This window comes from Geotrypetes seraphini, chromosome 11 (genome assembly GCF_902459505.1).
Source record: "Geotrypetes seraphini chromosome 11, aGeoSer1.1, whole genome shotgun sequence".
In the NCBI taxonomy this organism is placed as follows: Eukaryota; Metazoa; Chordata; class Amphibia; order Gymnophiona; family Dermophiidae; genus Geotrypetes; species Geotrypetes seraphini.
The window spans coordinates 82,516,479-82,542,318 of record NC_047094.1 but is presented as its reverse complement, the minus strand read 5'-3'; the positions used below and the strand labels follow the sequence as shown (position 1 = coordinate 82,542,318).

The following is a 25,840-nucleotide window of genomic DNA, read 5'->3' as shown; positions in this document are numbered from 1 at the left end:
CCAAATCAGAATAAAGATCATCATGTTTTGCATTTCCCAAAGAGGTTTTTATAATCAAAATTCTTTTGTTGAAAAACTTTGTAAGATCATCCACATTTGGTCTGTTATTTTCATGTGACATACCACTTGCTTTAGTAAGGGATTTCCATAGTTTAAATAGAGCTTTATTTTGATCTTTAGAGCTACCTATTTTGATTCCATAATAGCTTTATTGAGTTCTTGGTTATATTCAGTGATTTTCTTTAACCATTTTAACCTATCTTTTGAGTTGCTTTTTTCCCATTTACGTTCTAACCTTCTACAATTCCATTTGAGATCACGATGGCATTGAGAGTACCAAGGAACTTTACATGAATAAGAAATTGTTTTAGTCGTAAGAGGAGCTAAGGTGTCAAATATTTCCCCAAGCGTTTGGTGGCATATATTTTCACAGCTGCCCGCTTAGGGGTGGCTGCAAAGTGGAAGCAACCCAAATGGCCGGGACTCTCTTTGTTTTATGCTAAATTGGACTGTAATTAGACATGCTGCCTTGCCTGCTGATAGTAAGATCTGGGATGTTTATGTGGAATGGAAGGCTAACAAAGGTAAATTGTGGTGTTGTTCTTCACAGTGCCATTGTTTGTATTACCTGCAGGGGAGGAGTGGGTGTAGGTTGGGTTTTGGTGGGGAGGGTTTGTGGTTATAGGGATTGAATATATGCTGCTTTGTTTGATCTTTGTTGGCTTGTATCTGTTTGCATTTTCTCAATAAACTTTTGAAACTTAAAAAAAAATAAAAAATACATAAATAAATAAAAGTTTCCTTAGCCATATTTTCAAAATGAAGAGGAACTTCATGCCTACGTATACCATATATAGAAACATGGCCCATCCAGTCTGTCCATCCACAGCATTCTCTCCTCTCTCTAAGAGATCCCATGTGCCTGTTCCATGCTTTCTTGAATTCAGACATACAGTCTTTGCCTCTGCCACCTTTACCATGAGACTATTCCATGCATCTACCACCCTTTCTCTAGAAAAGTATTACCTTAGATTACTCCTGACCTCTTAACTTCATCCCATGTCCTCATACTCTGGAGTTTCCTTTCAATTGAAAGAGACTGGCCTCATACTTATTTATGCTACATAGGTATATAAACGTCTAAACTAAACTAAAACTTAACTTTAAATACCGGATCATCAACCAGAGGAAGCTCAACTCGGTTAACAATAATTAAGAAAAATATGCTAAAATTGCAAGGAGATTAATTTTCAAAATGTTTAGCAAATAAAAGTTTGTGGAGGGTGTGGTCATCTCTCCTGCTGCCGTGTGTGTGGGGTGTCAGGGTGTGGTTGCTTGGCAGCAGGAGTGGGCAAATCTGCTGTCATTGGGAGGAGGGGGGTTGCTTGACTTTAGCAGCAGGAGGGAGTGAGCATACCTCATGCCAATTTTTGATCTTTTTTCTTTGTTCATTTATTCTATGCACGTGCCAATCGCTTTCACCAGTGATGGGCACATGCAAATTTAGCGACCCTCTGCGAACTTCATTTGTATGCACAGTTTTTTAAGAATGACTCGCATTTTTAAAATTGTTACCATGAACATTTGAGAATCTTCCCTTCAGTATTTATAACCAGGCTATTCAGCTCCTTTCGAGTCTTTACAGAAGCCTATTAGGCCTCTATTAAGTACACAGTTTCCCATGGCCCCCAGGCAGGAGACCTGGTAGGAGGGGAGTAAGAACATAAGAACATAAGAAGTTGCCTCCGCTGGGGCAGACCAGAGGTCCATCCTGCCCAGCGGTCTGCTCCCGCGGCGGCCCATCAGGTCCACTGCCTGAACAGTGGTCTCTGACTAATTTTATAATTTACCTCTAATCCTGTCCCTATAACCTTAACTCTACTCCTATCTGTACCCCTCAATCCCTTTGTCCTCTAGGTACCTGTCCAGACCTTCTTTGAAGCCCTTTAGCGTACTTCTGCCTATCACATCCTCCGGCAGCGCGTTCCATGTATCCACCACCCTCTGGGTGAAAAAGAACTTTCTGGCGTTTGTTCTAAACCTTTCCCCTTTCAATTTCTCCGAGTGCCCCCTTGTACTTGTGGTTTCCCTTAGTTTGAAAAATCTGCCCCTGTCCACTTTTTCTATGCCCTTCATGATCTTGAAGGTTTCTATCATGTCTCCCCTGAGTCGTCGCTTTTCCAGGGAGAAAAGCCCCAGCTTTTTCAGTCTGTCAGTATATGAGAGGTTCTCCATACCCTTTATTAGCTTAGTTGCTCTTCTCTGGACTCTCTCAAGTACCGCCATGTCTTTCTTGAGGTACAGCAACCAGAACTGGACACAGTACTCCAGGTGCGGACGCACGATACAGGTGCGGATTGCACGATACAGTGGCAGGATGACTTCCTTTGTCCTGGTTGTGATACCTTTCTTAATGATACCCAACATTTTGTTCGCTTTCCTTGAGGCTGAGTATGTTGGGATATGTGTCATGGGACTTTGAGCTTTTTGTGTGACTGATGAAAAGATAAGGAAGGGGGTGAAGGGAGTTGGGTGTGGAGGAAGAGGAGGTCCCAGTGACTATCCACTCAATTGTGGCATTTACTGCTTACTCTAGAGTTTTTGCAGTGAATCCCCTTATCCCTAGGTGATCAGGACAGTTTTTGTGGCATATCTGTAATCAACAGGCATACCAACGTCTTAGTAGCCTTTATACCTACCCAGTAAGAGCAGAGCAAGCCTGCGTCAGGCAGTCTCGTTTTCCAATCTTGTTGATACAATCGCTGAAAGCAGTCTTGATGTCTGGAATGGAAAGGCAGGTCTGCAAAATGTAATAAGAGATTAGGTTCTTACCTTGCTAATATCTTTTCCAGTAGATAGGTGTGTCATTCTGGACAAGCGGGTCACCTCTCCATCGCTGCAGCCTGTGCAGAAGGAATCCACTCTGGATTTTTCTATAAACCTCCTACTTCATTGAGAACTCTACTCATCTACAGTTAGTCCCTAAGCAAGCAAGAGCTCTTCCGTAATCTGGTGACGTAGGGGACATGGGAAAACCTTCCAATAAGTCTGTTCTGCTCAATAAACATGCTAACAGAAGTATCAAAGAAGCTCAAACAGTACCCCAAAATACACCAGTAATAAAAGTACTCTTCATGGCCAAAAAGGCTGACTGTCCTTCAAGCACAAGATTCGGAGAAGAACATTCTTAATGAGACAGTAGGCAGGTGCAGGAAAGAAAAGACAAGGCAGGTGTCCAGAATGACATACCTATCTACTGAAAAAGATATTAGCAAGGTAAGAACCTAATCTCTTTTTCCAGTACAATAGGTGTGTCATTCTGGACAAGCAGGATGTACAAAAAGAGTCCCAGAAATCTACAGCGGGATGACTGCACTAGCATGTAGCACTGAGGACCCAAAGGCAGAGTCCTCTCTTGCTGCCACATCTACTGTCTAAAACTTAGCGAAGATATGTAGAGTGGACCAAATTGCTGCCCTACAGATCTCTGCTAGAGAGACTGCCCTATAGCTTCTTCCCATGACGAAGCTACACTTCTGGTCGAATGCTCCTTCACAGAAACAGGGGACTGTTTCCCACAATGCATGCTGATGAAATGGCCCGACGGATCCACCTGGAAATTGTGGCCTTGGAAGCTGGTGTACCTCGCTTAGCTGGATTAGTCAGAACAAAAAGATGGTCAGAGAACCTAAACTTATTGGTGGCCTCCAGATATTGAAGAAGTACTCTTCTCACATCCAACTTCTTTAAAATCTGGTCCTGTGGAGTCACGTGATGCAATGAGCGGGTAAAGACGGGTGCTTTGCTTGCACTAGAGCTACCTTGCCATATTGAACGATTTATTGGCTTTCTCAGTCTCCTTTGTGGCGAAACTGCCATCTGATTTCTTTTTGGATTATATGGACAGATAACCAACGCGGGGCCAAACTAACAAAAAAAGATCGAGATCGTGTGAGGCCTACTGATACCAAGATGGCGGAAGACATGTCAGCGACTATATCTCAGCTGACCGAGCAGCCTTGAGTGATATCAAGGCTGCCATTACTCAGGTGCTCGGACCGCAAGTAGATAATTTATCTTCACAAATTACTCATCTAGAACAAATATTATCGGAAGTGGCGAAGCGCTTCATGGAATTGGAACAATGGGTATCTACAATAGAAGAAATAGCGGTTGCGCATATGACTGAGCTGGAAGCCTTAAATGATCAGGTTCAAGCACAGTCAGCAAAACTCGAAGATCTCGAGAATAGATCTCAGCGCTCCAATTTAAGGATACTGGGGTTCCCTGAAACAGTGCCAGAGGAATTGCTGGAGGTATTGCAGCGCTGATTGGGGGACGAGTTCACACCATCATCATCTGTCGGACTAGTGCATCTCGAACGAGCACACCGCCTAGGACCTTAGCCTGGACGGGACACCCGTCCTCAGGTTGTAATTGTGAAAATCTTCAACTATCGCCATAAAGTGGAATTACTTCAACAATATAAGGCTAAAAAGGACACGCTGAAATATGACGGTATACCTATTCGTCTTAGCCAAGACTTTTCTGTTGCCCTGCAAGAAAAACGTAAGTCCTATTATCCGCTGTGTACCAAGTTGGTGGAACTTAAACAACGATTTCAGTTTTTATAGTCAGCTATCTTGAAGGCTCATAGTAATGGTGTTTGGAAGGTTTTTGATACTCCGGAGACGGCTGAAGGCTACATTAACACCTTGGGAGCCTCCTCGTCTGATGCAACTTGACATCCATGGCTGTGAGATTACATGATGGAGTATGTTGATTGTGATCTGTTTTTCCTTCAAGGGTTTGTTGTGAGGTTTTCTGCTAACAATATGTGTTTGATGCAGCGATAGCTATATGGCTGTATTAGGTTATAGGAAAAGGCTGCCCATTTCCTTTGTGTCAGTTGGTGACTCACTTGGTATCCTTCATGGTGAGGATATGTGGGGGAAATGGACAGGGGTAAGGAAAGGTTTTTTTAGTTTTATGGGAACAGCAGCATTACTGAGTTTGTTCAACAAACGGATGGACAAAGGAGACCCCATAGATATCATATACCTAGATTTCCAAAAAGCCTTTGCCAAGGTGCCTCATGAACGTCTACTCCGGAAACTGAAGAGCCATGGGGTGGAAGGAGACGTACATAGATGGATCAGAAATTGGTTGGCGGGAAGGAAACAGAGGGTAGGAGTAAAGGGCCACTACTCGGACTGGAGGAGGGTCACGAGTGGTGTCCCGCAGGGCTCGGTGCTCGGGCCGCTGCTATTCAATATATTCATAAATGATCTGGAAACAGGGACAAAGTGTGAGATAATAAAATTTGCGGATGACACCAAACTATTTAGTGGAGCTCGGACTAAAGAGGACTGCGAAGAATTGCAAAGGGACTTAAATAAACTAGGGGAATGGGCGATGAGATGGCAGATGAAGTTCAACGTTGAGAAATGTAAAGTATTACATGTGGGAAGCAGAAACCTGAGGTACAACTACACGATGGGAGGGATCTTATTAAATGAGAGTACCCGAGAAAGGGACTTGGGGGTAATGGTGGACATGACAATGAAGCCGACGGCACAGTGTGCAGCGGCCGCTAAGAGAGCGAATAGAATGCTAGGTATAATCAAGAAGGGTATTACTACCAGAACGAAAGAAGTTATCATGCCTTTGTATCGGGCGATGGTGCGTCCGCATCTGGAGTACTGCGTCCAATATTGGTCGTCATACCTTAAGAAGGATATGGCGTTACTTGAGAGGGTTCAGAGGAGAGCGACACGTCTGATAAAAGGGATGGAAAACTTTTCATACACTGAGAGATTGGAGAAACTGGGACTCTTTTCCCTGGAGAAGAGGAGACTTAGGGGGGATATGATAGAGACTTACAAGATCATGAAGGGCATAGAGAGAGTAGAGAGGGACAGATTATTCAAACTTTCAAATAATAAAAGAACAAGAGGGCATTCGGAAAAGTTGAAAGGGGACAGATTCAAAACGAATGCTAGGAAGTTCTTCTTTACCCAACGTGTGGTGGACACCTGGAATGCAGTTCCAGATTGAGTAATAGGGCAGAGTACGGTACTGGGGTTCAAGAAAGGATTGGACAATTTCCTGCTGGAAAAGGGGATAGAGGGGTATAGATAGAGGATTGCTTCACAGGTCCTGGACCTGTTGGGCCGCCGCGTGAGCGGACTGCTGGGCACGATGGACCTCAGGTCTGACCCAGCGGAGGCATTGCTTATGTTCTTATGTAGGTTTTTGGTGGTGTGGATTAGTTGGGTTTGGAAGTATGTTGGTGTATGTGCTGAACTTACCCAATCACTCATGGAGTCCACTCCCAGGCGAGGCTGGGTGCCTGGGGGTTCTCTTTCTTTATGACTGGCTTACAATATATTTTTGGGGAGATACTGGGTGACCGACCACTTTGTTTACTATTGGGGAACATATCCAGCATAACATTCCCGGTAAAGAGAACAAAAATTTTAACTCAATTAAAGCATCACTGGGTAGACATTGCATGTCTTCAAGAGATGAGGCTTACAGACCTGGAACATCAAAAATTAAACTGGGTGGGAGAACGAGCTAGGATAGCTATACTTATCCACAAAGGGTTATCCTGTGAGGTTAATATACAGTGTCAAGACCCTCGTGGCCGTTTTCTGATGGTTAAAATAGTGGTACAGGGGAGGCCCTTTAGACTCTTGGTAGTTTATGACCCTAATGCTTATTCTCACACCTATTTTCAGAATTTGGTCAACATGTGTATCAAAGATAATGAGTTACCATTGATTGTAGCGGGGGACTTTAATCAAGTTTTTGACCCAAATCTTAATAGATCTAATACTAGTAGGGTAACACTACTTAAGCAGAATAAGGATATACCTTATTTATGTTGCTCTTTGGGATTGGTGGACACCTGGCGACTTTTACACCCAACAGACCATGACTATACGTATCAATCCGAGCATATTGGACATTCTCACAGAGAGATTACATATTAACCTCAGAGTCCTTATTTCCACATGCAGAGGAGGCACGAATTGGACCTTTAGAGGTGTCTGACCATAACATGATTTGGCTAGATCTTAAGGTAGGTGAGCGGTCGGGTGTGGGGGCTGGATGAAGATTTCCTGCTTATTTTCATGGAGACCCACAATTCTCCAAGTACCTCTTGGACAAGTGGGAGGAATACCTTCAATTCAATTCACAACACCTTACTGACCCTGCCCTATTCTGGGAGGCGGCAAAAGCCGTTCTCCGAGGTGACATCATAGCTTACATTTCTGCCCGTGTGAAACGCATAGCAGAGCATTGTTCACCTTGAGCAGCAGTGTGCCTGATTGAAAGGTGAACAACTACAGCATCCAACTACACACAATCAGGATGTGTATTTGGCGGTGCAGACGGCCCTTAATGCCTTGAATACACGAATGTACAAAAAAGTCCCTGTTTTATTGTAAATTTCATTATTATAAATACGGTAATAAAGTAGGGAAATTGCTTGCTTCTATAACAAAACATTGGCAAGTGTCGAGATATATTTTGGCTTTGAGGGACGGAGAGGGCTGAATTGTGACTAGACCTGCAGAGATCTCTGATTGTTTCTATGGATACTTTAAAATTTTTTATGCAGCCCCAGATTCTTACACTGGTCCTGATGTATTAGACTATTTAGAAGACGCTGGTATGCCTAAATTAACGGATGTTCAGACTGCTTTTTTAAATAGACCTTTACGATTACAGGAAGTGTTAAAGGCAATAAAGTCTCAAGGACTTGCACGGCGCCTGGACCCAATGGGTACTCTCCTGAGTTCTATAAAATCCTGTCTCTTTCCATCAGTGGCCCACTATTGGCGTATTATGAGAATATACAGACACAGGGAGCATTACCGAGATGTGCAAATGAAGCCTTGATATCTTTAATCCCGGAACTGGTTAAACCAAAGAATGAACTGGAGTCCTACCGTCCAATATCACTCCTTAATGTCGATATAAAAATATTTGCTTGCATCTTGGCGGACCGCTTGGCCCCCCATTCTGCCTGCAGTGGTGACCCCAGAACAGGTGGGCTTTGTGAGGACGTCCGTTGGGTGCTCATAGCTTATTCTCGAGCTCAGAAACGTAATCAACCATGTCTTTTGGTGGGACTTGATGCTGCTAAAGCCTTTGACAAGGTTAATTGGCATTACCTATTCCACTTGCCTTATACATGGAGCCCATGGCCTTGGTGTTAATAAATGGGGTGCCCACGGCTAAATTTCCTATTGGGCGCGGTACGAGACAGGGGTGCCTGTTATCACCTCTGTTGTTCATACTGTACTTGGACCCTATTCTTCGCACGTTAATGCAAGATGATGAGCTTGAGGGTTTACCGAAGGGTAACTCCCAATTTCGGATATTGGCTTTTGCCGACGATCTTCTACTCATCCTGGGGAGCCCTCAACGCTCATTGGTGAGGGCATTGGAAATCCTGGATGAATTTCACATATATTCTGGTTTGACTTTGAAAATGCAAAAATCTTTGGCGCTTCCCACATACCTCTCAATTCGGGATGGGTAGGTGGGGACATTTCCTTTACAGTGGGCAGAACAGCATTTAGTTTATTTAGGGTTCAAAATAACGCAGGATATGACACAGTTATATCAACTGAACATACTCCCCTTACTAGACAGAACTGCTGCTAAATTAAAGGCATGGCGGGATTGCCCGCTTTCTTTATTGGGATGTATAGCCCTATATAATATGATGGTGGTGCCTCAGTGGCTTTATTACAAATGCTTCCTCTAATGTTGACCAACCGCCATGCTGCTCAACATGTAACTATTTTGTCTGTGTTCTTGTGGAAAGGAAAGCATGCCCGTATACTAATATCCATCTTGATGTTACCTAAATATCAGGGAGGTTTGGGTCTGTAAAGTATTTCCAGGTTTAATATGGCTTGTCAACTATGATACATAAATGACTGGTTTTGTAATATTGTATATTTCTCTGTACCTGAGGTAGAATGTGTTCCATATAACTCTTTATCATTTCAGTTATTTGGTACGTGCTACAAAGTTGCCAGAATTACCTCAATTGCAGAATGACTTATTCCTGCCTGCAATGCGGTTGACTTGGAGATGACTGCAAGTTTTTACATGTTTCACCATCTGCAACTCCTTGTTTGCCTCTAGTGGGCAATGAAAATTTTTATCCTAGCTTGCATCAATCGGCCTTTGCTACCTGGGCACGACGAGGACTTATATATGTATCACAAGTGGTATCTTGTGATGGAGTCCCGCTTGGTTTTGAGGAACTACAAAGGATTTATCAGATACCATCTACTGATTGGTATGCTTACCGACAGCTACATCATTACTTGACAGATATAACACCTGCAGTCTTGACTGAAGAGATGCAGGAGAAGATGTCGGAAGCATTGTGTCTCATGGCTCAAGTTCCTATCCCGCTTAGATTTCATCATAAGTACTAGAGAAAACATTTGGTATTGACTTGCTTGTTTTATTTTTTCTTGACTGTTCTTGATTTGGTTTGTTCTTGATTGAACTGGTTGCTGCTGTTCCCGGGGTGGATGGGTGGGTGGGGGGAGGAAGGACGGGTGAAGGGATTGGGTGGGAGGAGTAGATGGGTTGATTGACGCTGTTTAACGGAAGTTAACTGCCTTTGTGTTATGTTTGTTTACACTTTTACTCTCTGTACTGTTGGAAAAATTTAATAAAAAAGATTTAAACATTAAAGTCTGGTCCTGTTTCTTAGAACCTGTGGACTGGAACAGTGTTTAATGTGACTCAAAAGATGCAATCCTTAGGCTTACTTTTACCCACTTCAAATGATTTAGTTAACTTCTTTAGTTCTAAAGTCTTAAACTTAAGATCTTCTTGCTTACCTTGTCCAGGAAATTATGAGCCTCATTCAAATATGAATGAAATTGAGGTCCATGCAGATTTGTACTGGTCTACATTTGAAGACCCAGATTGGGAGGATTTCTCTAAATTATTCTATAGATACGCTAAATCATATTGTCTTATGACAGTGGCACCTTTAAGTTTTAAACTAAAATTACTGGATTGGCTATCTGATTCTCTGAAGGCAGGAAAATTTCCACAAGAGGAGGGTAATATAATTATTACTCCAATAATTACAAATAAGAATGAATCTATTTCATCACCAGTCAACTATAGACCTGTGTCATCGATACCCTTTTTTGTAAAAATTATGGAGGGTTTGGTCCAAATCCAGTTGATGAAATATCTTGAGCAACATTCCTTGCTTCATGATTCTCAATCTGGCTTTAGAACTTACTATAGTACAGAAACAGTGATAGTTACATTGTTAGATCATTTAAATGCTCTGTTGAGTAGTGCATTAGTTCTTCAGTTTGATCTGAGTAGTGCCTTTGACTTGGTAGATCACACCAAGTTACTGGCCTGCCTAGATGCCTTTGGGTTGCAAGGAAATGTTCTTTCGTGGTTCAAAGGGTTCCTTAGATCAAGACTCTATCAGGTTAAGTCAAACAATCAGCTTTCCTTAGCTTGGAAAAACCCTTATGGGGTCTCTCAGGGTTCCCCACTTTCCTCCACATTATTTAATGTTATCTATCTTCTCTGGGGTTTCATCTGAACAAATTGGGCTCAAGACTGTTTAGTTATGCCGACGACATAACGATCATCATTCCTTATAATTCAGCTTTATCCCATATTACCACAATAATTGAATCTATTTTAAAACTGATGGAATCATGGATGCAAGAATTTAAATTTAAATTAAATCATGACAAGACCAAATTTTTTGTTGCATCTCCACATAGAAGTTTACATGAACCATCAATTACTATAAATTCAACACTCTATAAGATCAATCCAACGATTAAAATATTGGGAGTTGTTATAGATCAACACTTGGCCATGAAAAAGCAAGTAGATGCTGTGGTGCAAAAGGGTTATTACACACTTTGGAAGCTGTGTACTATAAAATCATATTTTGAGTTTCCAGCTTTTAAACGTTTAGTTCAGTCGCTACTTTTAAGTCTTCTCGACTACTGTAACATTGTCTATTTGACAAGTACCAAGAAAGAGATGGCTAAGCTCAGACTGATTCAGAATACAGGGGTCAAATTAATTTATGGTCTAAATAAATATGATCATGTGACTCCTTTTTACCGTGAGTTGCATTGGCTTCCAGTGGAAACGCGCGTTTTGTTCAAGCTGGGCTGTCTTTGTTACAAAGTTGTGTATGGTATTGCTCCAATCTATATGTCCAATAGATTTCTCATAGCATTCCATAAACATAGGAGAGAATCAAATGCATTGTTTAATTTTCCATCTGCTCAAGGATGTAAAAGCAAGAAATCCTTGGAATATATATTAGCATTTCAGACTGCTTTTTATGACAGGGAATTCAGGCCATTGTTGTGTAGTGCTTGTTCTTTCTGCTACTATGGCCTAGATCAGGGATCTCAAAATCCCTCCTTGAGGGCCGCAATCCAGTCGGGTTTTCAGGATTTCCCCAATGAATATGCATTGAAAGCAGTGCATGCACATAGATCTCATGCATATTCATTGGGGAAATCCTGAAAACCCAACTGGATTGCGGCCCTCAAGAAGGGACTTTGTGACCCCTGGCCTAGATGCACTAAACATAATTGCTATTACAGACTGCATCATTGTTGGCCGATTCTCTGGACGATTGTGGAAGAGTGATCAATGTACCAAGACTGCATACAAATGATTTGATTGGAGGTTCATCGTAATCTCCATCTCTCTCGTCTGATTGATTGGTGTGAGCAACTCTCAAACATGCGTAAAGCCGGCAAAGGGAAGTCTGAGCAGTTGAGAAGCAGGGGAAGCCCTGAAAGCAGCTGTTTCGGGCAGGAAACTTTTTTCTTTTTTAATAGACAGATAGATGTTGTGCGTGTCTGATTGTGCATGTCTGATTGGCTTAGACACCTAAGGCCCCTCCCCTCTGAGCAAATCAGGACCTTAGGCCCCTCCTGTGTACCACATGGGATAGAGAGAGAGAAGCCTAAGGCCCTGATTGGCTCAGATGCCTACGGTCCACCTAAGGGACCTGGCTTTAGGCCAATCAGGGCCTTAGGCTCCTTCTTGTGCATCACATGGTGCATTGGAGAGGGGAAGGCCCGTTATTTTCGAAGGGCAGGCCTCAGACCTGGAGGGACCATGCTTCCCTCCAGCTTCCAACATCTACAAAAGGTATGGAGGGAGGATGTTCGGGGGAGCATCTAGTGGCAGGAAGGAGTGAGTATCCCTCCTGCCTTTTTTTTTCCTTCAGAAAATGGGTGATCAGGGGGGAAAACACGTGGGTGAGCTGTTTTGTGAATTGGGTTGGTAAAAGCGATCATTGCTGCAGCTGTGAAAACAAGTTTAGCAACGATCTCTGACTTTAGTGCATCTAGCAGTATGACACATCAAACCATCTCCATGCAAAAACGAGGGACTCTGAGCACTGCATTTATGTGAGTAAGGTCCAGAATGAGTCTCCAATCTTCGGAGCCTTTCTTTGGCATGATGAAGTATATGGAGTAGCTGCCCAAGTCTGAATCTTTGGGCAGTACTAGCTCTATGGCCTGAATGTCGAGCAACCTTCTCACAGTGGTTCACACCCAGATTGCTTTCTCTGGGCGCCCCATGGGAAAGTCCATAAACTAATCTATTAAGGTTGGGCAAATTCCAGCTTGTAGCCACTCCGGATGATGTCCAGTACTCATCTTGGAAGAAAATAACTTGAATAAAACACTCCTTCCCATTTGCATGCAGAAGAGAAAAACTGTAGATGGCAATAGAGCTCTCAGTGAAATAGGAGGGTTACAGAAAGAATATGGAGTTGATTCCTTCTGCAAAGGCTTCTGGTCATGGGGAGATAACTTGCTGTCCAGAATGACACATCTATTGCACTGGAAGAAGGAAATATCAGTTTGCAGGAGTGCTACAAAGGGAACCATGCACATTTAGTTAGAAGCAAGGAACAGCAGCAAAGTTCTGCAGATTGAAGCCACAGATACTAGGCAGCAGTTCAGGGCAAGCACACACCTCATTCATGGCTTTTACGAAGTGCTATCCTCACCCTATTGTTATTTCCACCCCCCTTTTTACCTCCCTTTTAATTTATTTTATCTCAATGTACTTTACTCCTTCTTACACACCGACCCCTTTGTTACCATGTCTTTGTCTCATCTGTTCTCGATATTTTAACTATGAATGCCTTTTTTTTTTTTAAATTCATTTTTTAAACTTAGTATTGTAAACCGTCTAGGTAACCATTGATAGATGGTATATCAAGTATGAAATAAACTTGGACTTTGACTGTGTGGAGGGACAGGGAATGGGGATAAATGTTTGTTTGCCTAACACTCAGCATAGTGTTAACCCACCCCTGCAGTGGCCACTGCCTGAAGGCCATCGCTCTGATGGTTTGGAAGCAAGGAATGGAACATTAACAAAGTAGCATAATAAATGATGGAGGAGACCTGTGTGATTCTTCCAGTCTGCACCTGCCAAGTCCTGTTTAAAACAATATCATTTAAGTTTTTCTTTATCCTCTTTCTATTTTAAGGATACGCTGTATTTATCCTCACTTCTTGAAATCCGTCACTATTTTAGTCTCCACCATCTCCCCCAGAAAGGTTTTCTCCATGCATCAACCACCCTGTCCTAGAAAAAGTATTTCCAGATGTTTCTAAGTCTACCTCCCTGCAATTTCAATTCATGTCCTTTAGCTCAACTTCCTTGTCTCGGAAACAGATTTATTTCCTGTTTGAAAAGAGAATTAGTGAAAAGGTGAAGAGTCCAAGAAGTCTAAGGCCCTCTTTTACTAAGGTGTGCTAACTGATTAGCATGCGCTAATCGATTTAACGTACACTAAACGCTAACGCATGCATATTAGTCTATGGACGAATTAGCATTTAGCGTGCGCTAATCGGTTAGCGCACCTTAGTAAAAGAGGGGGTAAGTAATTGCATTCCTGAGCTTATGACATAGCAGTTTGTGTCACAGTAGTCCCAGCATAGTATCACATGACTTACTGGGTGACATGACACAAGAGAGCTCAGGCTCACAATCTCAGAAATAGAAAATAGAGAATCACAATGGGACAAATTTGTCCAAGTTCCCACAGGATCTATCTCATAAGAATAGCCTCACTAGGTCAGACCAATGGTCCATCAAGCCCAGTATCTCATTCCCACAGTAGCCAATCCAGGTCACCAATACCATCCCTATCCTGTCCATGTGAGTTCTGTCCTTGACCCTACCCCATCCCTGCAGGTTCTGTTATCATCTGCATAAGCCTTGAACACTTTAGTTTAGGGATAGGCTGGGGATAGGACAGGGATGGAGCTAGATCGCATGGGGATGGGGACAAATTTGTCCCTGTGTCATTCCCTAATGTATAAAGGGGTCCAGGACAGGACTTTGAGATGGGCATTTTGACATATGGGGAATTTTCCCTATGCAGCTGTCAATGAAGATTCATGGACTGTTCATGAGCGGATAGCGTAGCTGATTTTAAGAAAGGTTTGGACAAATTCCTGGAGGAAAAGTCCATAGTCTGTTATTAAGATATTGGGGAATCCTCTGCTTACCCTGGATCGGTAGCATAGAATGATGCTACTCCTTGGGTTTTGGCCAGGTACTAGTGACCTGGATTGGCCACCGTGAGAACAGGCTACTGGGCTTGATGGACCATTGGTCTCACCCAGTAAGGCTATTCTTATGTACATCATTACTGGTCAGTTCCTATTGTTCTAGAAGCTCAGAAAACATAAAAGAACAAAACAACCAGACCAAAAAAAAGAACTGAGACCAACTGATTCTGCTGAGTTCCTCTATTCCTCTAATACAATAAGCTCTGAAAAAAACAAAAAATATATAACAAACTTCAAGAGACTAGGGCATCACCAAATATATCAAAATGTCCATCTCAAAGACTTGTCCTCGGCCCCTCTATATAATGTTTTATACTTCTGATACCATCAGTCTCAGAGCACTCTTCCTGTGTCATGTCACCCAGTAAGTCAAGCAATATCACACCAGGAACACTGGGACCTATGCTGTTGTGTCACAAGCCTCAGAATGCAGTAACTCAGGATTCTGGGACATGATACCCGAGGATTGCAGGTGACCAAAATAATGAAAATGTTTAAGAAGGGCTGCAGCAAAATTGTAGACTACTAAGTCTGATGTTATTTTTAAGCAAAATGGCAGATGCTATTCTAAAACAAAAGATAAAAAAAAGAAAGTTACTGACTGGGTTGAAGGCGACTAAGTAAGCATGCTCTATGGATCCACAGGTGTCAGCTCTGTGGGTGCAAGAGCACTCCTAATATTCTTTCCAGCACTGCCCAGACAGACCTAAAATTTTCTTGCAGGGGTAAACAGGGAGTAAGGCTGTGTCTCTGTAGCCACCACTGCTCCTGCCTCCCCCCGTAGCCTATTGGACAATATTCCTTAACCAGCCAATAAGCTGCAAAGGAGGCAGGACCAGTAGCTTAGGAGGCAACATTGGTCAAACATTTCTTAGCTAGCCAAAAGGCGCAGGTAAAACAGGATAGAAAACAGAGAAACGTGATGGCAGATAAAGGCCAAATGGCCCATCAAGTCTGTCCTTCTGCATCATCTATTATTTCCTTTCCCTAAGACACAGTTTCTCAACCTTTTCAAGCCAAGTACCCCCTAAGTCTAACAAGTATCAACTGAGTACCCCGCCCAAATTTCATCCCTGACTCCACACCCATAAGAATAATATTACCTGTGTAATGCAATTTCTTCCATCCATTTTCATTTACACACAATATAATCTTATTAATACATAATGGTAACCACAAAATTAAAAAAAACACAAAGCACACCGTATGCAGTGAAAATGTTAATTATCATTTATATTCGGGTATTTTTTAAAGATGTCAAGGCAAATGACTTTAAAATAGGCAATGTCACCTCAGTAACAACTATAGAAAAAGACAAATATAGTGCAAAATATAGACAGCAGATATAAATTCTCAAAACTGACACATTTTGATCACTAAATTGAAAATAAAATCATTTTTCCTACCTTGGTTGCACTTCCTTCTGACTGTGCATCCAATATATATATATATATATATATATATACATGTATATATATATATATATATAATTTTTTTCTTTCTTTCTTTTTTCTGCCTCCTGCATGCTTCCTCTCCTCCAGACCTCATTCCATTCCCCAACCAACACCTCTCTCTGTCCCTCTATGAGTCTAGCTTTTCTTCCTCTCTCATCCCCCAGATCATTTTTCACCACTGCCCACCAGCCCCATGCCCATTTCTTCTTCTATCACCCCTCTCCAACACCATGCCACATCTCTCCTTCCATCACAATGCTCAACTTAAGTGTGTTCTCCTCTATGAAGATCCAGTTAACATTCAGGAGGAAAGGAATACATCACACACCAATGCATTCCTACAACTACAAACAGATTAACACTAACATGCCTCTCCTTGGATCACCACACGAGATAGGATCCAGCAGAGCTGAAATCCAAGAGAAATTGCTCCGTTCTGCCAGCTCTCAGCTGTTTAATTCTTCTAAGACAGACATTTGACAGATTTTCAGGAGACATTAATATGCTCCGAGATTGATCCTTTTCTTCAGCCTAAGGCTCATCTTAGCCAGAGCTTAGCAGAGATTGATAGCCTCCGAACAGATGGTAGAATGAGTGTTGCCTGCCCCCAAGCCGACCCACCGCCGATTCCTCCTCCCACCCCTGGTCCGCTGCCACCCCCGCCACTCGCATTTAATTATCGCCTGCTGCAACTCCAGGAAGGGAAGGGCCAGGCACGTGCAGCGCCTGGACGCTGCCGACACACAAGCCTTCCCCCCGACATCAATTCTGATATCGGAGAGAAGGTCCAGGCCAGCCAAGCAATGATTGGCTAGCCCAGACCTTCTCTATAATGTTAGAATTGACGTCAAGGAGAAGGCTTGTGGGCCGGTGGCATGCCCTTCCCTGCCCAGAGTTGTAGCAGGGGATAATTAAATGCAGGTGGTGGCAGCGGACTGGGGGAGAAGGGGGAGAGGAGGAATCAGATCAACCCGTGTACCCCCAACAGGCGGTCTGCGTACCCCCTAGAATCCACGTACTGCAGGTTGAGAAACCCTGCCCTAAGAGATCCCTCGTGCATGTCCCACACTTTCTTAAATTCAGACACAGTCTTTGTCTCCACCACCTTTTCTGTGAGACTGGTCCATGCATCTACCATCCTTTCTGTAAAAAAGTATTTCCTCAGATTACTCCAGAGCCTATCACCTCTTAACTTCATCCTATGCCCTCTCATTGCAGAGTTTTCTTTCAAATGAAAGCGACTCGACTCATGTGCATTTATTTAAACGTCTCTATCATATATCCCCTCTCTCACTTTTCCTCCAAAGTATACATATTGAGATCTTTAAGTCTGTCCCCATACGCCTTACCATACCTCTGGACTGACTCCATCCTTTTTAAATCTTTTTGAAGGAGCGGCCTCCAGAATTGTTCACAATATTCTAAATGAGGTCTCACCAGAGTCTTATACAGGGGATTCAATACCTCCTTTTTCCTACTGGCCCTACCTCTCCCTATGCAATCTAGCATCCTTCTAACTTTCACCGTCACCTTTTCAACCTGTTTGGCCACCTTAAGATCATCACATACAATCACACCCAAGTCCCGCTCTTCAGTTGTGCACATAAGTTCTTCACTCTCTAAACTGTACTGTTCCCTCAGGTTTTTGCAGCCTAAATGCATTACCTTGCATTTCTTAGCATTAAATTTTAGCTGCCAAATTTCAGACCATTCTTCAAGCTTCACCAGGTCTGTCTTCATGTTATTCATACCATCTGGCGTGTCTGCTCTATTGCAGATTTTGGTATCATCCAGAAAGAGGCAAATCTTACCCGACAACCCTTCAGCAATATCGTTTATAAAATATTAAAAAGAATAAGCCCAAGAACAGAACCTTGAGGCAAACCTCAGAGAGATCTCCATTGATCACTACCCTTTGTCACCTTCCACTCAACTAGAGAATGACATGGTGGCTGTTACCCGCGGGTAACCCACCGAAACGGGGGAGAGAAAAGAAGAGTTCGCCGCTGGTACAGGGAGAAGGCCATTCACTGCCCCGTGGAGTAGTGAATGGCCTTGTCTCCGCAGTGAAGGGAGGGAACGCGCGGGGTCACCGATCGCGCTCCCTCCCTCCATACTGATAGCCACCGCCGCCCAAGCATCTCCCTCCCTCCATCCCTCCTGATCGCTGCTGCCCGATCGCCGCCGCCTGAGCATCTCCCTCCCTGCTCCTTACCTTTGCGGCAGGCAATTTCTGTAAATGAGTTTCCTAACAGCAGCCGGAGCGTTGAAATCGCGTGTGGCTGCTGTAAAGGTCATCTCTGATGTAACCAGAAGTTGTATCAGAGACAACCTTTCCTGCAGCCACATGCAATTTCAACACTCCGGCTGCTGGTAGGAAGCACATTTAGAGAAATTGCCTGCCGCGAAGGTGAGGGAGAAAGGGAGGAAAGGTGGGGTGGAAAGAACAGACGCTGAAGGGAACTGGGGAAGGTGGGGTGCGGAGGAACAGATGCTGAAGGGAATTGGGGAAGGTGGGGTGCAGGCAGAGGAACAGACGCTGAAGGGAACCGGGGAAGGTGGGGTGCGGAGGAACAGACACTGAAGGGAAATGGGGAAGAGAGAGATTCCAGACTATGGGGGGAGCAGAGGGAAGAAGATGGGTGGCAGACCAATTGCAATGGTGGGGTGGAGGGAGAAATGGAAGGGAGCGGCATAGTAACAGAGCATATGGAAGAGACAGAGAAGGCAGACAGTGGATGGAAGGAAATGAATGAGGAGAAGAAGAAGAAAGCAGAAACCAGTCAACAAAGGTAGAAAAAAAAATTTATATTTATTTATTTAGCTTTAGGATAAAGTAGTATATTAGTTGTGTTGATAAAAATTTATAAACAAAGCCCTGCCAGCTGAACATCTCTTTCTCTAGTTCAGCAGCCAGAACTTTGATTTATAAGGAAGGAATAAGCTAAATATTGCATGGATGCTGCAGGGATGGGGCGGGGACAGTGGTTGCGGGGGCGGGGACAGTGGTCGCGGGGACGGGGTGGGGACAGAGTCGGTGGTCATGGGGACGGGAACAAATTTTTTCCCCGTGTCATTCTCTACACTCAACCAGTTCCTGACCCAGCCCGTCACTTTGGGACCCATCCCAAGGGCACTCAGTTTATTTATTAGATGTCTGTTAAAGGCTTTGCTAAAATCTAAATACATCACAATTAGTGCACATCTGCTATCCAATTCTCTGGTCACCCAGTCAAAGAAATTGATCAGATTTGTCTGACAAGACCTATCTCTAATGAATCCAGTCCTGTAATCCACAGGATTACAGAAACTTGACCATTATTTGCTTTAAAAGTGTTTCCATTAATTTGCTTACCACAGAAGCCAAACTTACCAGCCTGTAATTCCTTACTTCTTCCTAACTTCCACTTTTGTGGAAACAGATCACATTCGTTCTTCTCCAGTTCTCAGGTACCACTCCCGACTCTAGAGACTCATTGAAAAGATTAGTCAGTGGAGCTACCAGAGCTACCCTAAGTTCCTTCAGCACCCTCGGATGTACACCATCCGGCCCCATCGCTTTGTCTATTTTTATTTTAGCTAGCTCCTCATGAACATAACCCTCTGAAAATCGATCAGGGTCTATTACTCCTCCATCCCTAGTCACGTTTCTCTTCTGCGGTCCCACTCCTGGCGCTTCAGCCGTGAACATAGGTCAGAAATATTTGTTAAGCAATTTGGCCTTTTCTTTATTAGCTTCTACATATAAATAAAGATTTATGTTATGCAATGAATACCTCATATAAATGAATACATATTTCTGGGGAAGTGGAAGTCTGGAACATTGTACCCAAAATCTGCAATCTAGGAATGTGGCCATAACCCAGAACAGCTCAGTAACGCTCCCCCAAGATACTTTTTGTCCCTTTTAATCAGTAGTTTACTGACATTTTGAAAATTAAAGGAAACTTTTTACCAGTTTGATGCAAGAAGAGGCCCAGAGAGATACAGGTATCTCTTCTGAGAGCCAGGTGTGACCATTACATCGGAAGCATTAGCTACCAGTATTTACTAGCTCCATTTCATTAGTAACTCTTGACCTTCAGTAAGGAGATGCTTCTGTGTCTTTATTTTCATACTAAGCATGTTTTCTTTATGGGCCAAAAATATACCTGCTGTATTTAAATGCAACTCGCCTTGAGCTACAAATGAAAAAGACCTAAGCCAAATCCTAATAATAAAATACAGCTATACCTAGATCTTTGCAAAGGAATTCATAACAAAAGAAAAGTTTACTGTACTTTTGTTTGTTCTTTAAGATGTCTCATTAAGGCCCCCTTTTATGAAGCCGCGTTAGGCTTCTTTAATGCTGGTACGGTGGTATTAGCTCCGACACTCAGAGAATTCCTATGAACGTCGGAACTAATACTGCTGCGGCTGATGATAAAAAGACCTAATGCAGTTTTGTAAAAGTGTGTGTGGGGGGGAGGGTATATAAGATGTATTCTTTCAGCCTCCTGTTTTAATTTGGTCTGAATGCTGACAAGATTCTAGTTGGGGAGACTAGTTAACACAAAGTTTCCTGCATTTATATCATAACATTTTATTAAATTTATAAACTGCTTTTCCAAAATATTAAGGCAGTGTACAAAAAATGTATATATTTGATTATGCAAGTTATTATGCTACACTAGACATTAGAGCTTTTCCCCCCCCTATCTCTCAGTTCTGCTTTTGGCCTTCCAGAAAACCATGTTCACTCCAGTTGATAGGCTGTATTAAGATTGTAATAGCATAAGAACATAAGAATTGCTGCTGCTGGGTCAGACCAGTGGTCCATCATGCCCAGCAGTCCGCACCATCGGCGGCCCCCAGGTCAAAGACCAGTGCCCTAATTGAGACCAGCCCCTACCTGCGCATGCTCCAGTTCAGCAAGAACTTGTCTAACTTTGTCTTGAATCCCTGAAGGGTGTTTCCCCTATAAAAGCCTCCGGAAGAGCATTCCAGTTTTCCACCACTCTCTGGGTGAAGAAGAGCTTCCTTATGTTTGTACGGAATCTATCCCCTTTTAACTTTAGAGAGTGCCCTCTCGTTCTCCCTACCTTGGAGAGGGTGAACAACCTGACTTTATCTACTAAGTCTATTCCCTTCAGCATCTTAAATGTTTCTATTATATCCCCTCTCAGTCTCCTCTTTTCAAGGGAGAAGAGGCCCAGTTTCTCTAATCTCTCGCTGTACGGCAACTCCTCTAACCTCTTTACCAGTTTAGTCAAACTTCTCTGGACACTTTCGAGTAGTTCTGTGTCATTCTTCATGTACGGCAACCAGTGCTGGACGCGGTATTCCATTTCTTGAGCGTGTTTATGTCACGTTGCAGATCTTCGCAGTCCTCCTGCGTCTTCACTACTCTGGATAACTTTGTATCGTCCACAAATTTAATCACCTCACTCGTTGTACCATTTCCAGATCGTTTATAAATATGTTGAAGAGCACGGGTCCAAACACTGAACCCTGCAGCATCCCACTAGTGACGCTCTTCCAGTCCCAAGTATTGTCCATTTACCTCCACTCTCTGTTTCCTACGCTCCAGCCAGTTTTTAATCCACGTGAGTATTTCACCCTCGATTCCATGGCTTGCAATTTTCCAAAGTAGTCGTTCATGTGGAACCTTGTCGAATGCCTTCTGAAAGTCCAAATATACAATGTCGACCAGGTCGCCCTTGTCTATCTGCCTGTTTACTCCCTCGAAGAAATGCAACAAGTTTGTCAAACAAGATCTGCATTTGCTGAAACCGTGCTGGCTGGTCCTCATCAGACCGTGTCCGTCAAGGTGATCAATGATGCAGTCCTTTATCAGCTCCTCTACCATCTTTCCCGGTACCGAGGTCAGACTCAACGGTCTGTAGTTTCCCAGGTCTCCCCTCAAACCTTTTTTGAAGATAGGCGTAACATTCGCTACCTTCCAGTCCCCTGGAATCTTTCCCGTTTTGATCGACAGATTGGCTATTAGTTGAAGCAGTTCAGCTATGGTCCCTTTCAGTTCCTTGATGACCCTCAGATGGATGCCATTCGGTCCCGGGGATTTATCGCTCTTAAGCCTATCAATCTTTCTGCATACCTCTTCTAGACTGACTGTTAACCCTGTCAATTTCCCATTTTCACTTCCAGCATATAGCCTGATGGGTTCCGGTATGCTGTGTATATTCTCTTCGATAAATACAAATGCAAAAAACATGTTCAGTCTGTCAGCGATTGCTTTGTCCTCCTTTAGCGCTCCCTTTATTAATTGGTCATCCAACGGTCCCACCGCTTCCTTCACGGATCTAAACTAAACTAAACCTTAATTTTGTATACTGCATCATCTCCATAAAGACAGAGCTCGGCACGGTTTACAGGTAATTCAATAAATGAGGGAAAGACATAATAAGAAATTAGAGGTTATGAAGAGGATAGCTAGCTTTACATTTTAAATAGATAGCTTTACGTTTTGGAGAAAAGCCAGGTTTTGAGATGCTTTCGGAATAATTGGAATGAGCCTAGGTTCCGCAGCGGGGCAGGGAGGTTATTCCAAAACTCAGTGAATTTGAAGAAAAGGGATTTACCTAATTTACCTGCATACATGATGCCTTTTAACGAGGGGAAAGATAGTTTGAGTATGTGGGCGGATCTGGTAGTGTCAGGTCTCAAAGAATTCCAGGATAATGGGATTAGGGAAGGAAGAATGCCATGTAGGATCTTGAAAATTAGGCAGGTACATTTAAAGTGAATCCTAGAAATCACCAGTGAAGTTTCGACAGAAGCAGGGAAACATGATCAAATTTGCTTTTTGCGAAGATCAACCTAGCCGCAGTGTTCTGGATACGCTGAAGTCTTTGAAGACTTTTCTTGGTTAGAACTAGATAGATGGAGTTACAATACTCCAGTCTGGAAAGAATGATTGATTGTACAAGGACAGCAAAATGTTGTTGGCGGAAGCAGGATCTCACTTTCCTCAACATGTGAAGACTAAAAAAAACATTTTTTTACCAGAGAGTTGGGATGATCATGAAAGGAAAGTGTAAAGTCAATAATGATGCCCAAAACTTTGCTTGAGAATTCGATCTGCAGTGTGGGATCAGAAGGTAGTGGAATGACCATAGACATCAACACCGATCATAGATGTTGAGATCGACACAGGAGTTGGCAGGTACAGTGAAACATGCCGATGTCGACAGAAGTCGTGTACATGAAAGAAACACTGCGGAAAAGAAAGCACCGGTACGAATGGATGCAGCACCGATACCATCGTGCTACACTCCAGAGATGAAAATGCCGGTATCAAGGCACACATCACTAAAGGAGCAGAAAGAAAATGACACCGGTACCCTTGGTCCATGACCGGTACCACTGGTGTCACTCCAGAGAAGAGAAAAGAACACTGGTACCCTTGGTCCATTGGTGTCGCTCCGGATTAGAAAGAACACCGGTACCCTTGGCCCATGACCGGTACCATTGGTGTCGCTCCACGCTTCCAATATGAGCATGCCCGTATCAAGGCCATCATTAACACTGAAGCGGAGCCAGAAATGGGGCTGAAAAGAGGTCAGCAAGACTTGACTCACTTCTACAATGACCAAGGTCGTCAGGATCAGACTCACTGCTACAAAGACCTGGAGTTCAAGGAAGAAAGGAGCACCAACTTACCAAGAGTAGGATCTGGCCCGTCAAAGTCGGCGTGGACTGGAGGAGTGGTGCCGGAAGTACTCTGGGCACCGGATCACTGACGTCGGTTGGTGCTGGATTCCTGGCAGCACCAACAGAAAACTGCTTCTGAAGAATCCACATGAAAATGCGCTGAAGAGGAAAAAAGCAAGGGAAGAAAAAAAAACCGGCCAGGCCGAGGTCCTGACAACACTAAACTCACAGAAGGATGTCGGTGAAGACAAGTTCCACAACAAAACAACCGCGTGGAGGAAAATTGAGCAGGAAAAACCTGCACAGAACAAGAGCCATGAAGTGGGGAGAAACCAAAATGGCAATCTATAAGGCCCCACCAAGCCCTATCGATAACGGTAAAGAAAAAAAAAAAGAAACTATAAACGTTCAGTTGGTTTTATATATATATATATATATACACATACATACACATATATATATATATACCGTATTTTCGCGGATATAACGCGCGCGTTATACGCGTTTTTACGTACCGCGCATACCCCTCGTGCGTTATATGCGTGAGCGCGGTATACAACTTTTTTTTTTCAATCCGATCGGCATCCCTCCTACGAACCGGTATTCTCCCCCCCCCCCGCTCACCCCTCCCCCGCGATCCTACATCCCCCCCCAGCACCGCAAAACATGCCTTACCCGATTGGGCACCGGCACCAGCACCAATGCACAGGATGTGCCAGTGCCAGTAGATCCTCCCTCGTTGGTTTGGGTTGGTTTCGGCTGGGCTGAGCTGGGCGGTGCGGTGCAGGAGAGATCCTCCTTCTTCCTGCGCCGGGCTGGACTAGGCTTTGAGCATTTGCGCATGCTCAAAGCCTTCTGGTCTTGCTCTCTCCGAGATTTCGAGAGAGCGAGACCAGAAGGCTTTGAGCATGCGCAAATGCTCAAAGCCTAGTCCAGCCCGGCGCAGGAAGAAGGAGGATCTCTCCTGCACCGCACCGCCCAGCTCAGCCCAGCCCAAACCAACCCAAACCAACGAGGGAGGATCTTCGGGCATTGGCACTGGCACATCCTGTGCATTGGTGCTGGTGCCGGTGCCCAATCGGGTAAGACATGTTTTGCGGTGCTGGGGGGGGGGGATGTAGGATCGCGGGGGAGGGGTGTGTGACGTGAGCGGGGGGGGGGAGGATGCCGGTTCGTAGGGGGATGCCGGATCGGATTGAAAAAAAAAAGTTGTAAAACGCGGGTAAGCTAGCGGGGGGGGGAGGATGTCGGTTCGGAGTAGGCGGGAGAGGTTTTAGCATGCGCGGTATACGCGTGTGCGCGCTATATTAAAATTTTTTTACATAGATTTGTGTTCCCCGCGCGCTATACCCGTGTGCGCATTTTACACGGGTGCGCGTTATATCCGCGAAAATACGGTATATACTAGTAAGCCCGTTACATTAACAAGTGCTAGAGACTCCTCTTCCTGTATAAAGTTGGTTTGTTTTTTTTCATTTTAGGCTTCCTTCCCCCTCCCTTTTCCCTTCCCGTCCCTCCTTTCGCTTTTTCAACCCCCCTTGCATTTCCCTTTGCACGGTCTCCCTTGTGATCATGCTTCATCCGCTCCTTCTCCTGTGCGGGCCACCGGAGCAGAAAGGACGGGGTGGAGGGGGCTGCCGGCCGGGGTCGGCGAAGAGGAGCTAGGCGGCTGGAGGAGTAGCAGCAGCCGCTGCCGATCGCAGCCTCCGTCCTGCCTTCGCCTACCTGGATTAGCTTTTTTTTCTTTTTTGTTTCTTACATTGCATCGGGAAGGGTCTGAAGCTCCGCCAGCGAGACAGACCGAGCCACGACCGCACCCTGCAGCTGCCCGGTTCAGCCGATCCCGGGCTTCGGTGGTTATTGTGATCCCCCCTTCTTGGCCCCCTCCCCGATACCTGAGCAGCAGCACTCTGGGATCTTTCTCTCATTCTGCTTACTGCTCCTGGAGACGGTTACTGGGGAGAATTGAGCACCAGTAGCAGCAGCCCGGGCACCGGGAAATAGGGGGCGTTGCCCTGAGTTACTCCGCCCTCTGACCCGCCCTCTCTCTATCTCCCTCAGCAGGCCGCTTTGAAG

The 25,840-nt window shown here is 44.1% G+C and overlaps 1 protein-coding gene across 7 annotated transcripts in view; it reads right to left on the bottom strand.

The window, feature by feature from the left end:
* Nucleotides 1–25,840, bottom strand: part of ARFRP1 (ADP ribosylation factor related protein 1) — a 223,426-nt gene that overhangs the window by 47,613 nt on the left and 149,973 nt on the right. For 2 of the 7 annotated variants that reach the window (XM_033963076.1, XM_033963072.1), the window contains one exon: nt 2,700–2,800. The exons of 2 other annotated variants lie outside the window; for them this stretch is intronic. In XM_033963076.1, the coding sequence (XP_033818967.1) occupies nt 2,700–2,800 (101 nt within the window). Of the gene's footprint in view, nt 1–2,699; nt 2,801–12,192; nt 12,909–25,840 lie in introns of those variants that run through there. 3 more of the 7 variants (XM_033963074.1, XM_033963071.1, XM_033963073.1) reach the window with 3 other exon arrangements.